The 12,899-nt window shown below is 35.2% G+C and overlaps 1 protein-coding gene across 7 annotated transcripts in view; it reads right to left on the bottom strand.

Moving 5' to 3' along the window:
- Positions 1–417: 417 nt before the first annotated feature.
- The window catches only part of LIPI (lipase I), a 62,630-nt gene continuing 50,148 nt past the window's right edge, over positions 418–12,899 (bottom strand). For 4 of the 7 annotated variants that reach the window (XM_051859445.2, XM_008267126.4, XM_051859443.2 and 1 more), the window contains 2 exons: positions 11,419–11,595; positions 435–570 (listed from right to left, as the gene is read on the bottom strand). In XM_051859445.2, the coding sequence (XP_051715405.1) occupies positions 483–570; positions 11,419–11,595 (265 nt within the window). In that variant the 3' untranslated portion in view covers positions 435–482. Of the gene's footprint in view, positions 571–11,418; positions 11,596–12,899 lie in introns of those variants that run through there. The other 3 variants (XM_070073161.1, XM_070073160.1, XR_011388340.1) reach the window with 3 other exon arrangements.

The raw sequence follows: 12,899 nt of genomic DNA, 5'->3' as shown, positions 1-12,899 counted from the left end.
GCATTACTCAAAATGCCACGTACATCACTGAGCAGAAGTTAAATTCGTATTTACAAGATTCACACTAATTGAAGTGATTTCTCCCAAACAAATGTATAAATAAAAAATTCATTCACTTATTTTACTATTGCAGTCTGAGAGATGTAGGATGTTACTGTGCGGGCAGTGTACTGAAGCAGTAGCCTTCTCTCTTTTTGAAGACATATTTATTTATTAATAAGTAGTTGAGGTAAACACTCAATGATAAACATAGGACTTAATAAGCACATAAGGTAAACAGAAGTAAACAACTTTTAGAATATTTCCAGACTGCTTTATCCCATGCAGTTTTACCTAGATTTTTGATTTTTAAGAATTTAGTCAAAGCACAGAAATAGCTGAATCTGACTGAACAATGCATTCTGAAAGAAAGACTGCACTGTTCCCATTTACAAGTTCTTCAAGTCACTGTCAAGTTGCTCCATTTGATAGAAGAAAGCATTTTATATATTCTTTGTTACACATGTGTCTGGCTCCAGAAATACTTCTTTTCTTTCAGTAAGTACAAAATTATACCTGCAAATTGGTGGCCTGTGAAAGAGAACATAGAAAAATAACTGTTAATGAATGGAAAAGTTTCCTTTTCCTTTTTACATTAACAGAATTTTCTGTGCCTATATCCAGATAACCCTCCAAGTACAGAGTTGGATTTCCCCTCCATTTCATTTGGCTCTGTTTGCTTAATAGAATAAGAAATTCTGTGTTCCAACCTTTCCTATATTTGCTGTTTCATTGGAAACTTGTATTGTATGGGATGTAGACTTGAATATTAAAATTCCTGAAAAGTGCACTCATTTCTTAGTGGCCAGGCCACTCCCTCTATTTTTTTTTAATTTTTTTTAACTTTTATTTAATGAATATAAATTTCCAAAGTACAGCTTATGGATTACAATGGCTTCCCCACATAACGTCCCTCCCACCCGCAACCGTCCCCTTTCCCACTCCCTCTCCCCTTCCATTCACATCAAGATTCATTTTCCATTCTCTTTATATACAGAAGATCACTTTAGCATACATTAAGTTTTCAACAGTTTGCTCCCACACAGAAACATAAAGTGAAAAATACTGTTTGAGTACTAGTTATAGCATTAAATCTCAATGTACAGCACACTAAGGACAAAGATCCTACATGAGGAGTAAGTGCACAGTGACTCCTGTTGTTGACTTAACAAATTGACACTCTTGTTTATGGCATCAGTAATCACCCTAGGCTCTTGTCATGAGCTGCCAAGGCTATGGAAGCCCCCTGAGTTCACCGAATCTGATCATATTTAGACAAGGCCATGGTCAAAGTGGAAGTTCTCTCCTCCCTTCAGAGAAAGGTACCTCCTTCTTTGATGACCCGTTCTTTCCACTGGGATCTCACTCACAGAGATCTTTCATTTAGGTTTTTTTTTTTCTTTTTTTCCCCAGAGCATCTTGGCTTTCCATGCCTGAAATACTCTCATGGGCTTTTCAGCCGGATCCGCATGCCTTAAGGGCTGATTCTGAGGCCAGAGTGCTGTTTAGGACATCTGCCATTCTATGGGTCTGCTGTGTATCTCACTTCCCATGTTGGATTGTTCTCTCCCTTTTTGATTCTATCAGCTAGTATTTGCAGACACTATTCTTGTTTATGTGATCCCTTTGGTTCTTAGTCCTATCATTATGATCAATTGTGAACAGAAATTGATCACTTGGACTAGTGAGATGGCATTGGTACATGCCACCTTGATGGGATTGAATTCGAATCCCCTGGTATGTTTCTAACTCTACCATTTGAGGTAAGTCAGCTTGAGCATGTCCCGAATTGCACATCTCTTCCCTCTCTTATTCCCACTCTTATATTTAACAGCGACCACTTTTCAGTTAAGTTTCAGCACTTAAGAAGAATTGTGTATTGATTACAGTATTCAACCAAAAGTATTAAGTAGAACAAAAAAACATAAATACTAAGAGGGATAACATATTAAGACAGCCACCACAGAAATACATCAACAAATTCTGCCAAAATGAGTGTATCAATGAATTTTAGTTACTTACTAAAATGGAAACAATAATGCCTACAATCTTCTGTTAGAAAGAGTGTGCGTGTATTATTTAAGCTTCCCGAGAAGTAAAGTACCATGGGGAAGTTGGCATTTTGTCTAACTATTTATTTTCTTGCTAAATCAGGTAAAACCATGTAAAATGTAATCAACTAAAATAAGAAAAGGTTGGTAAAATGTCAAGAAAAGAGAAAAATGAAAAAAATGACAGGAATAAAAGAGATTTTCCTATATCAATAATAATAACTTAGTCAAAGTGAATCATCCAAGTTACCTGCACAGGTGCTGGTAGAGCACCTGTATTTGACATGCACTGTTTTTGCCCAAGAGATGATTTGCTACCAGTCTCCTTAGTAAAAATACCATTGAATCTATTTGTAAAACATTTAGAAGCCTTTTTGTTTGAATCATTTGATTTTTAAATAAACTAATTTTATGAATCTGCTAAAGTTTGAAAGTAATAAAATGAAGGCATTTATAGAATACTACACTATTTTCCACTTCATACAATAAAGGCAGCTTGATATTATCATTTTAATATCATGGCAGTAAATTAAAAATTATAATACTTCAATATTATAAGATTTTTTTGGATGTTGGCCTAAGCAGTTTTTGATTAAATTATTAGATATTAGAATTTGTATGCTTATCTTTAGAATAATTACACATAATTGAAAAATAAGACATCTTTTCTCATTAAGAAATAAGTGAATGAATGGTGACTTTTCCCCCAAACAAATGTATATGCTAATTAATTATCTATCTATCCTGCTACATTCCTTATCATTGAGTGCTCCCTCAGTGCACTGAATTTCCTGGGTCCACCATGTTTATATGGAGTCTAGATAAGTGATGTGTGTCATAAGCCTTATATACATATATAAATTGTCTCATTTAGTAATAGCCCTCTTTACATATTCATAATGTTATGATTTTTGTTTCTTTACTATAATACAATAAATCTCACAATCGTATTACCACTGAATTATAATCTATTTTTAATATAATAAATACATTTTTAAAATAAATATCCCATATTAAATAAAGCCTCTGCATGCATTATAAGGCAGTTTAGACAGGATCACATTGCATGTAACTGTTAAGTCTCTTCAAAACATATAAGAAATTTATTTTCTTTCTTTATACATTGTGAACAGCCATTTAATTCCATGGCTATGACTCTATTTTGATGTTTTTATTCTATGTTGTTAATAGTTTCTTCTTCTTAGGCAATAGAAAGTGTAAACACCATAAAATAGAAGAAAATATTTGATACATAATTTGAACTACTACAAAAAGAAGAACAAGGGTTTACTTTTTTAATTTTAAAAAGCACACTGAATAGTGGATCTAATGCTTTGCTTAACACAAGTTGACAGAAATGAACACATATGTTAATGAAATTAAAATGTGAACTTTAATAAAAATAACACAAGATAACCAGTGACATAGTCTCTGTAAAATTTAAATACAGTCTAGGTTTTCCTAGAATTTTAATCCACATTAATCAGATCAAATACAAGAAGTACATGTGCTTCCTCATTTCAAAAAATTCCCTAAGGCTTTTGGGTAACATAATCACCTCTACCCATCCAATGTTCTTTTTTAAAGTTATTCAGGATAAAAGTTCAAGCAGTCATGCAGGGCTGTCCCCACCTGTCAGACAGGATGAACCAGTGATTCACAGGCCACCAGGTACAGGACACAAGAGTCTTGCCAGAGTAATGTGGATGATTAAGCCTAGAATGAGTACTTCTCTAGGCCTGCCTCATACAAAAGCAGGACCTGAAAGGAACACACTTTATTCATTTTATAAATTTTTAAAATGTATTTAACAGGCAAAGAAAAAGAGGCAGCCAGAGATAAAGAGAGACAGAGAGACACAGAGACAGAAACATAGAGAGACATACAGACACAGCAAGCTCGCCTCTTGTGCTTTCTTCCCCAGATGCCAACACCCAGAGCTAGGACTGCCAAAGCTTCTAAACCTGGAACTCAATCCCGGTCTCGCATGTGAGTAGTAGACACCCAAGTACTGGCATCATCACTGCCACCTCCCAGCACCTGCGTTAGCAAGAGGCTGGAATCAGAAGCTAGAGTCAGGAGTCAAATCCAGGCACTACAATGTAAGATGTGGGCATCTTAGCTGTCAGGTCAGACTTCTACCCTCAATTTACTTACTTATAAACAGCAGTATCTTGAAAATAAACCTCAAGAATATTCATAAGAATATAAAAATATATAGCATCCAGTGTAATAGATTGCACAATGTCTGGCATGTAATCAAGAATTACCGGAGCCAGCGATACAGTGTAGCAGATGACACTCCTGTTCCCAAATCCAGACTTCCATATGGCTGCCAGTTTGAGTCCGGGTGCTCCACTTCTGATATGACTCTCTGCCGTGACCTGGGAGAGCAGTGGAGGATGGCCCAAGTCCTTGGGCCCCTGTACCCATGTGGGACACCCAGAAGAAGCTCCTGTCTCCTGGCTTTGGATGCCCAGCTCCAGTCATTGTGGCCATTTGGAGAGTGGATCAGTGGATGGAGAATCTCTCTCTCTCTACTTCTGCCTCTGCCTCTCTGTAACTCTGCCTTTCAAATGGATAGATAAATCTTTAAAAAAATTACCAAATAGTTTTGGTAATTGATTCTCTTCATTTTTTTGTATATAAATCTACTAATGCTATAGTTTGGATGCTTACCCCAAAACTCTTGCAGAGTTTAATCCCCAAAGTGCTGATTGTAGTAAGAGTTTGGAAACTTAATCTTATTATTCACATTAGAGTTTAGGTCTCAGGCAAGTGATTAGTTGGGAAAACTGGTTAGATTGGATCTTTCAGATGGAGCCCATAATTGAATCCAGGTGGCTTTGAAAGGAGAGAGAGACTATAAAAGAGTGACATAGACAGGTCCCCTGTCTCTTGACTTCTGATGCCTTGTGCTGCTTCAGTGTTCTTCCATCAAGAATGCCATCACCAAAGGCCAAATCAAATGGAGTCTGCCAGTGCTAGACATGAACATTTAGAAACATTGGTCAAAATATAACTCTTTCCTTGATAGTTAGCCTGCCTCCAGTATTTTGTTACAGTGATGAAAAGCTGACTAATATAACTGGTCTCCAAAGAAGTATAAACATTAACTCATTTAAGGCAAAAATTGAAACCAACCCAGAACTAATCGAAACCAAATCAGAACTAGCACAGATGTTGGAATCAGCAAATATATGCATTAAAACAGTTATTACATATTTCACATGTTCAAAAATGCACGTAGAGACAAGAAAGATACACAGACCAATTCATTAGATGTTAAAATGATTTTGCCTGGGAGGAAAAATACATTGCATGAGATTAATAGTAAATTAGAAATTGCAGAAGGAAAAAATTAGTGAACTTGAAAATACAGCAACAGAAACTGTCCAAAATGTAATGCTGAGAGAAAACTGAATTAAAAGATTAATAGAGCATCAGTGAGCTATGGATTAACTTCAAGCAGTGTAACAAACTTGAAATTGGAATCCAAAAAGGAAGAGAGAAGACACACAGAGAAAACTATTTCAAGAAACAGTTGAAAATTTAGAATAAATTTGATGAAATCTATAAATCCCCAGATCCATGAAGATCAACAAGCTTCAAACACAAGAATCCATTCATGCTCATGTAAGTAAGCTGACCATTTTTTACTTTCAGTGCATGAAAAATGTTGGTGCATTGTTTTCTACCATGCATGGATCCTAGTGCGAATACAAGGAGTATAAAGAGAATTACAGGCGCAGGATCGCCAGATTGCTCAGAAACAGTGATGAAAAGAAAATCTTAAACCGGATAAAGGAAAAAAAAGATGTTTTATTTTCAGAGAAACAAAGAATAGCAGCAGATTTACCACAGATAAGTCGTGTCATAGAGTGATACAGTGGCATCTTTAAAGTACTGAAAGTAAAAACTTTCCAAACCAGATTTCTCTACTCAGAAAAAATTATCTTTCAAAGTGAAGGTGACATAAACACTTTTTCAGACACACAGATGTTAAAAGAATTCAGCACTCAAAAACATACACTACAAAAAAGATGTTAAAGTTCTTCAGTCAGAAGGTAAATTGTACCAAGTGAACATAAGAACCTTGCAGGGTTTAAAGAGCATAATAAATACTAACTGGATAAATATATATTTTCCTAATTGTTTGCATTTTTAATAGAACGTTTAAACAAAAAGAACAACATATTATGGGATTTTTAGCATATGTACATGTAAAACATATGCCAGGGTAACACAAAAGCTAGGACCAGAGAAATAGAAATGTACTACTTTAAGATTCTCCTAATATATATGAAGTGGTAAAGTTCACTGTGATAAATTAAAAATTAGAATATATAAACTCCAGATAAACCACTAAAGTAATTTTAAAAAGGTATAGCTAACACAGCCACAAAGGAGCTAAAATGGAATGAACTGAAGTTACTCACTTTATCCAAAAGAAAGCAAACAATGAGGAAAAATGGAACAAAGAACAGATGGAAGAAACTGAAAACAAACAGAAAGACAGTAAGGTGACTGACTTGGCCCTATCCATAATCACATTAAATTAAAATAAGTAAACATCCTACTTTAAAATGCATAGGTTGTCAACACCATTTGTCATTTGAGAAATGCAAGTTAAAAACTCAAATTAAAAACCTCTACATACCCACCAGAAAAGTTAACCTGAAAACTTAGCAAACAACACAAAAACATGAAAGTGCAGTTTGGATGCAGAACAATGAACTCACACATATTGCTAATAGAAATGCAGATGTATAGTCACTTTGGAAAACAATCTGACAATTTCCTATAAAGCTAAACACACACTCACCACATGATCCAGCACTACTATTTCTGCATATCTAACCAAGAGGAATGAAAATGTACATTCACATAGAAATTTGTATGCAAATATTTATTGCAGCTTCATCCATAGACAACAAAAATTGCAAACAAAATATGATCTCTAACTGATGAATGGATAAACAAACTATATTCATACAATGGAATACTATTCATTCATAACATTCCACTGAACAACATAGATGAATTTTAAATATATGTGGCTCAATGAAAGCAGCCATACTTAAGAAGCCACATGCTATGTAACTCCATTTACATATATAATATTTGGAAAAGATAAAACAGACATAATGGTCCTTATCAGATGGAGGTGGGTAGTGGGGTTAAAACCCAAGAAGTAGCACCAAAGAGTTTTGTGACTGATGAAATTGATCCAAATCCTGTTTGTGGTAGTGGTTATATGACTTTGTACCACAAGGTGTCGAATTTTTCTAACTCACATCCCAATAATTTAGCAGTGCTAATTCTCATTAATATACATGTGTAAGGACAGATCAAAACAGGAAAAGCAACTAGATTGTTAGGCCAATTATCTAGAAAATTAAACATAAAGCATACATTTAGCCAACATCTGTTAGTATCCCCAGCCAGGATGGAATGTTTAGACGTGCTAAACACACAAATGTATTTTAGTATTTTTTTCTTCCAAGCAGAGTTAATTACATCCAAATTTCACAAACTCAGTAATACTGTAGCCATTGTTTATAGTTCACATAAAAATTAAAATTATGTAATACTTTTTGCTCTGGAGTAAATCCCAGTAACCTCACTCTATTTCCTACTTAACTTACGAATGAGTTGTAAGCAGCATCTGTCTGTGCAACACATGAATAAGAGTGTGAGACAAATGTAAGAGTGGACACACGTGTTTACCTTTTCCCTCCCCCAACCCGCTACAATAAATGACTTTAAAAGGAACACACATGAAGAGTGGTGACTGCGGGCTCACCAACATTGTGTATCAGGGTGTGAACATCATGAGATGGCGGAGGACTTGCAATTGCTCCTCCTCTTTGACATCCCTTCTACAACTATATAACAAGGAAATTGTTTAAAATCCACATAATTACCTATGGAGAGATATTCACTGTTTAAGGTGACCAGACTTTGAGATGAAAGGACACAACAGTGAAAGGAAAATAAAGTCAAACATTTCACAAAAGATGGACTGCCATGGAAACTTTAACTTAGAAAAAAAAAAGCTTAGAACGCAGTTTATGGTCCAGCACAGATCCAAATGTTATTTATATGAAAAAGGACCAAAAGTTCTTATAAGATCCCATTTCTAACACAATGTAAATAATTAAATCCATGATTCCACTGCTACATATATACTTATAAGTAATATGGCAAAATATAATAGTTATCTCTTAGTGGTAGAATTATATATAAATTAATTTTTCCTAATGTTCTGCAATGATAATTACTATACCAATCAATGAAAAAAGGTTTGTTACTGTAAAAATAATAGTGATTAAAAGCAAAAGAAGCCAACAACTATTTAAAAACCCCAAGAAAGTTTTGGTTTCAAATAATTATTAATGCATATCTTAGCTGACAAACCTTAGATATATTATCTATCATTTCTGGGTTTGTTTCCTAACAAACAAAATGAAGAAAGTATTTCACAGTATAGTCACAAGCACAATAAAAGCACTTGGAATGTAGTAGACAGTAAGTGCATCCATTACGATTCATCTGGAAAGCAATTCACTAATAAAAACAATTCCCAGGAATACTGCTTGGGTGCCCAAATCATTTTTATTTCTATTATTTTAAGATTTTATTTTGTTTTTGTTTGAAAGGATGAATTAGAGAGAGAGAGAGAGACAGAGAGATGTCTTCCATATTCTGGTTCACTTCCCAAATGGCTGCAAAGGCCAGCACTGAGCCAGGTCAAAGCCAGGAACATGAAATTCCAACTGGTTCCGCCACCTGGATGCAGGACCCCAAGCACTTTAACTACACAAACCCTACTCTGTAAGAGAACAGGGCTCTCTCTGCCATGTGGTCTACCCTCCACGGCAGTGTGTCCCTCTCATGTTTGTCTCCGAATAAACCAGCTCTGTCTGCTGAGTTCCTGATCTTTTTCCTCTTTGTCTTGTTCCTGTACCCTAATAATATGATTACAGAGAAATTATTAATTTAAAACAAATACTTCTAGGACTAGAATGTGAATTAAAACACCTTGTCCCTTAATATTATAATAAAATATTCTTCCTAAAAATTACTAGATATAATCTTTTTTGCTCAGTAAAAACTCTAATGATACCAGAAAGCACATTTATAATTATCTCTGAAATGCTTGTTCTTATGTGAGGCATATCAGTCTATGAGGGGTTTCAAAAAGTTTGTGGAAAGGGGGACCGGCGACATGGCACACTAGGTTAATCCTCCACCTGCGGCGCCGGCATTCCATATGGGCACCGGTTCTAGTCCCGGTTGCTCCTCTTCCAGTCCAGCTCTTTGCTGTGGCCTTAGGATAGCAGTGGAGGATGGACCAAGTGCTTGGGCCCCTGTACCCACATGGGAGACCAGGAAGAAGCACCTGGCTCCTGGCTTCAGATCAACACAGCGCTGGCCATTGCAGCCATTTGGGAAGTGAACCAACGGAAGGAAGACCTTTCTCTGTCTCTCTCTCTCACTGTCTATAACTCTACCTGTCAAATAAATAAATAAAATCTTTTAAAAAACATTTTGTGGAAAAGTAAATTAATATATAAAATGAAAACATTAAATGACTAAAAGATAAAAATACACAATTTCCATGAACTTCTTGAAAACTCTTCATATTAATGAAGAAGCCTAGGGGATGTGATAATGCATCAACTCTGCCTTCTTTAGAGTTCAGTTTTGGAGGACTACAAATGTATTTCTATTCTATGGTTATGGTTAGTGGAAGCTTTTAATAAATCAGTTGGTGATCAAAAATTTTACATTTGTAGACCATTAAGGCATGACCTCTCCTCCTCATATACTTTCACAGGAAATGATGACACTAATTTTTCTTCTGAAAACATCCTAGGGGATTTTTGTAAGTGTTTCAATCAAAGGCAAAGAACAATAAAATTACTCCCAGTTTGTTGCCATTATAATGGCATCCTACTTATTACTTTGGACTACCTAAATGTTCTAATACTGAAAGTTACGATGAAATATCTTACATTTCAAAGAATTGTCACCTTTCCTCCTTGTGAATATAGAGTTAATATAAATATAGGTTATTTTCATTTATTATGTTCATTTTTACTCTCCATATTTTCTTATTCAGCTGATAAGTCAAATACATTAACACAGGAACATAAAGAGAAAGCATCATAGTCAACTAATGAGAGATTGCTGGCCATGGACAAATCCATCTAGGTTGAGTTTTAGCTGGAGTTGGATGTTAGAGCAACTCACATATCCCACAGCATACCAATTTGTAGAAGAGTTCTTAGTGTTCTTGGGATTGTCCAAGTGTTTTGTTGATGGCATTACAAGTTGTCCTATGTCAAACATGTATACTTAAATGAACAGAACGAAGATAGTGGGAAACCTATTTCATTGTGAGAACACTGAATCAAGAAGGGCATATTAAATGGACTAAGAAAAACACTGATAGTCTATTATCTTCAAGAAAAATGTCACACGGGTAGGGTCACATTATTATTGAATGGAGACATTTGTGTTTTAATTGACCAGTCGACAGGCAACCATAAAACTAATGTAGAGTCAGCTGCTTTTCATGCTGTTATAGTTTATATCCAAGATCCTCAGTCTTGTCAGTATATTCTTGGGGTTGAATCTCTAGAAATCTGTAGAATCTTAGATAAAGCACATGAAAATGAACATTTTCCTCTCTCTAACTAACGAGTAGTGAAGTTGAAAAAACATGTTTTTGGAAGTCACAATGACTTTTATCTTCTATGACCATATGTTTCACTACAGGATTTTCAGCCATTGGGTCTCAACTAAAGGACTGTATAAAAAGATTTTCAACCATTCCGTGAATGTGTAAGGGTACCTGAAAACATTTGTAGAAAGATGGAATTAAAATATAAGTTTATCTCGGTGCAAAAAATTGAAATTCATAGCTTTTCATAATATGCTTTCCATGAATTTTTGAGGAATCTATGCATGTATACATTTGCATATGCATATTTACATATATATATAACAAATTATTGATAAGTTTCCAAGGCAGATAATTGTCTTAATAGCTTCATCTTTTTTACTTCTTTGTAAATGATTATGTATTTTTTCTTTGTTTGGATAATGTGATTTGAAAATAAAATTCATGTAAGCCAAAAATTTAAAAATGCTTTTTATTCTTTCTGATATTCCAATATTCATGTTAAAATAGCTTGAAATACAAAAAAAAACAAATATTTTAATGCATGAATTCTTAAGCAATTAAGCAATAACATAACAAACCAATATTTTTGAGTTTTAAAGATAATATGTTGAAATTAAAATTTCATTTTCTTACCTTTCTGGATATGTAAGTGATTTTAACATGAGACTGTGAATCTTGTATTTGCATGTGGAACATTGCAGATTTGAACTCTGGAAATATGTCAAAACAATGCTTGAAATATTTACAATGTCTCTGAAAAATTGAACAAGAATCTTGACTTCTTGAAATTTATAAAATGGTCTGTTCTTCCTAAACAGAAAGTTTGATATATTTAGACAGTTATACTTGAAATAATTTAATCATAAAATCAGTGTAATCTTAAGGAGATGGGATACCTAGGACAATCTAAGAGAGGAAATGGCCCAACAAAATATTTGTTAAGGTATTTATTAAAACAATTCAGATTATAAATAATAACAGAATAAAATAAGAATTATAATGATCATAATGCATATATTCCCATACAGAAACATTTTGAAGATGCTTTCTGGGAAAAGGGAGAAATCTTGTCTATTGAGACTACGTACTCAGATTGTATATTTCTCTGAAATTAGGTAAATGATATTTCTGTTTTACTAATGTTCAACAACTCATTTTTCCTCAAAAAGACTATAATACTCAAATGATCACTCCTATTTTCTCTGTGCCTCTTTAGCAAACATTTTTAATTATAGTAGTAATTTATAAAAGCCTGAGATTCCAAAATAAAAAATATAGGTAGTATTTAGTAAGTATTTCCAGGGCGTATACAGTGTACACAGAATTGTAACGAAGCTTCATGTTCTTGACCATACTGAACTGTCTCACAATTCCTTTTCTGAGGTACCACGAGTAACACCATTTGACAGAGGAGCGTCAGAGCATCCGTTAGCACCTCTCCCAGTCACACACTAATAGACGGACGGCTAATATAGAAACACAGCGCCGTGGCACTCTTCACCGCTCTGCTCATTCCTCGCCACTGAGTCAGCAACGTGGGTCCTTGTAGTCTTTTACTTCAATGTGGGGCTGTCTGACTCCTAAAGGAGCTCCATCTACTCTGCTACTACTTTCTCTCACTAGCTAAAACTTAGGGCAAAGGTGAGGGAGGAGGAGAAGGCACAGGAGAAGGGGGAAGGGAAGGAGGGAGATGGTAATGGAGCAGAAAGAGGAGGAGAGAGGAGACGACAGACAGAAAGAAGGAAATTGATTTTTATAACTGTAAAAGTTCCTCCTCGGAGGCAACCAGGACTTGCCTGAGCAAAGGTAACAAGCACATACGGAACAGCAGAAGAGACCTGTTGGCCCTGGCACTCCCTGCCACCACCTCTCTGTCCCTGCTGTCTCCTTTTGGTTCCTCACAGCAGCTCAACCCAAAAATGGCATCATCATTTCTCTGAGTCTATCTGCTCCGCCATGGGGAGGGTTACCCCCTTCTCTTTCACAGAAGGTAGTGTCCTTGGGCATATCTCAAATCCCCTTCTAAGAGCTTATCTAGATTTCTCAGGTCTATTTCAAGGTCAACATTCCAGATGAGAACATGTTCTCTTTCCCCAAAAAATCAAAACCAAACC

This window comes from Oryctolagus cuniculus, chromosome 4 (assembly GCF_964237555.1).
Source record: "Oryctolagus cuniculus chromosome 4, mOryCun1.1, whole genome shotgun sequence".
Lineage (NCBI taxonomy): Eukaryota > Metazoa > Chordata > Mammalia > Lagomorpha > Leporidae > Oryctolagus > Oryctolagus cuniculus.
This window is presented reverse-complemented; position numbering and strand designations above follow the sequence as displayed.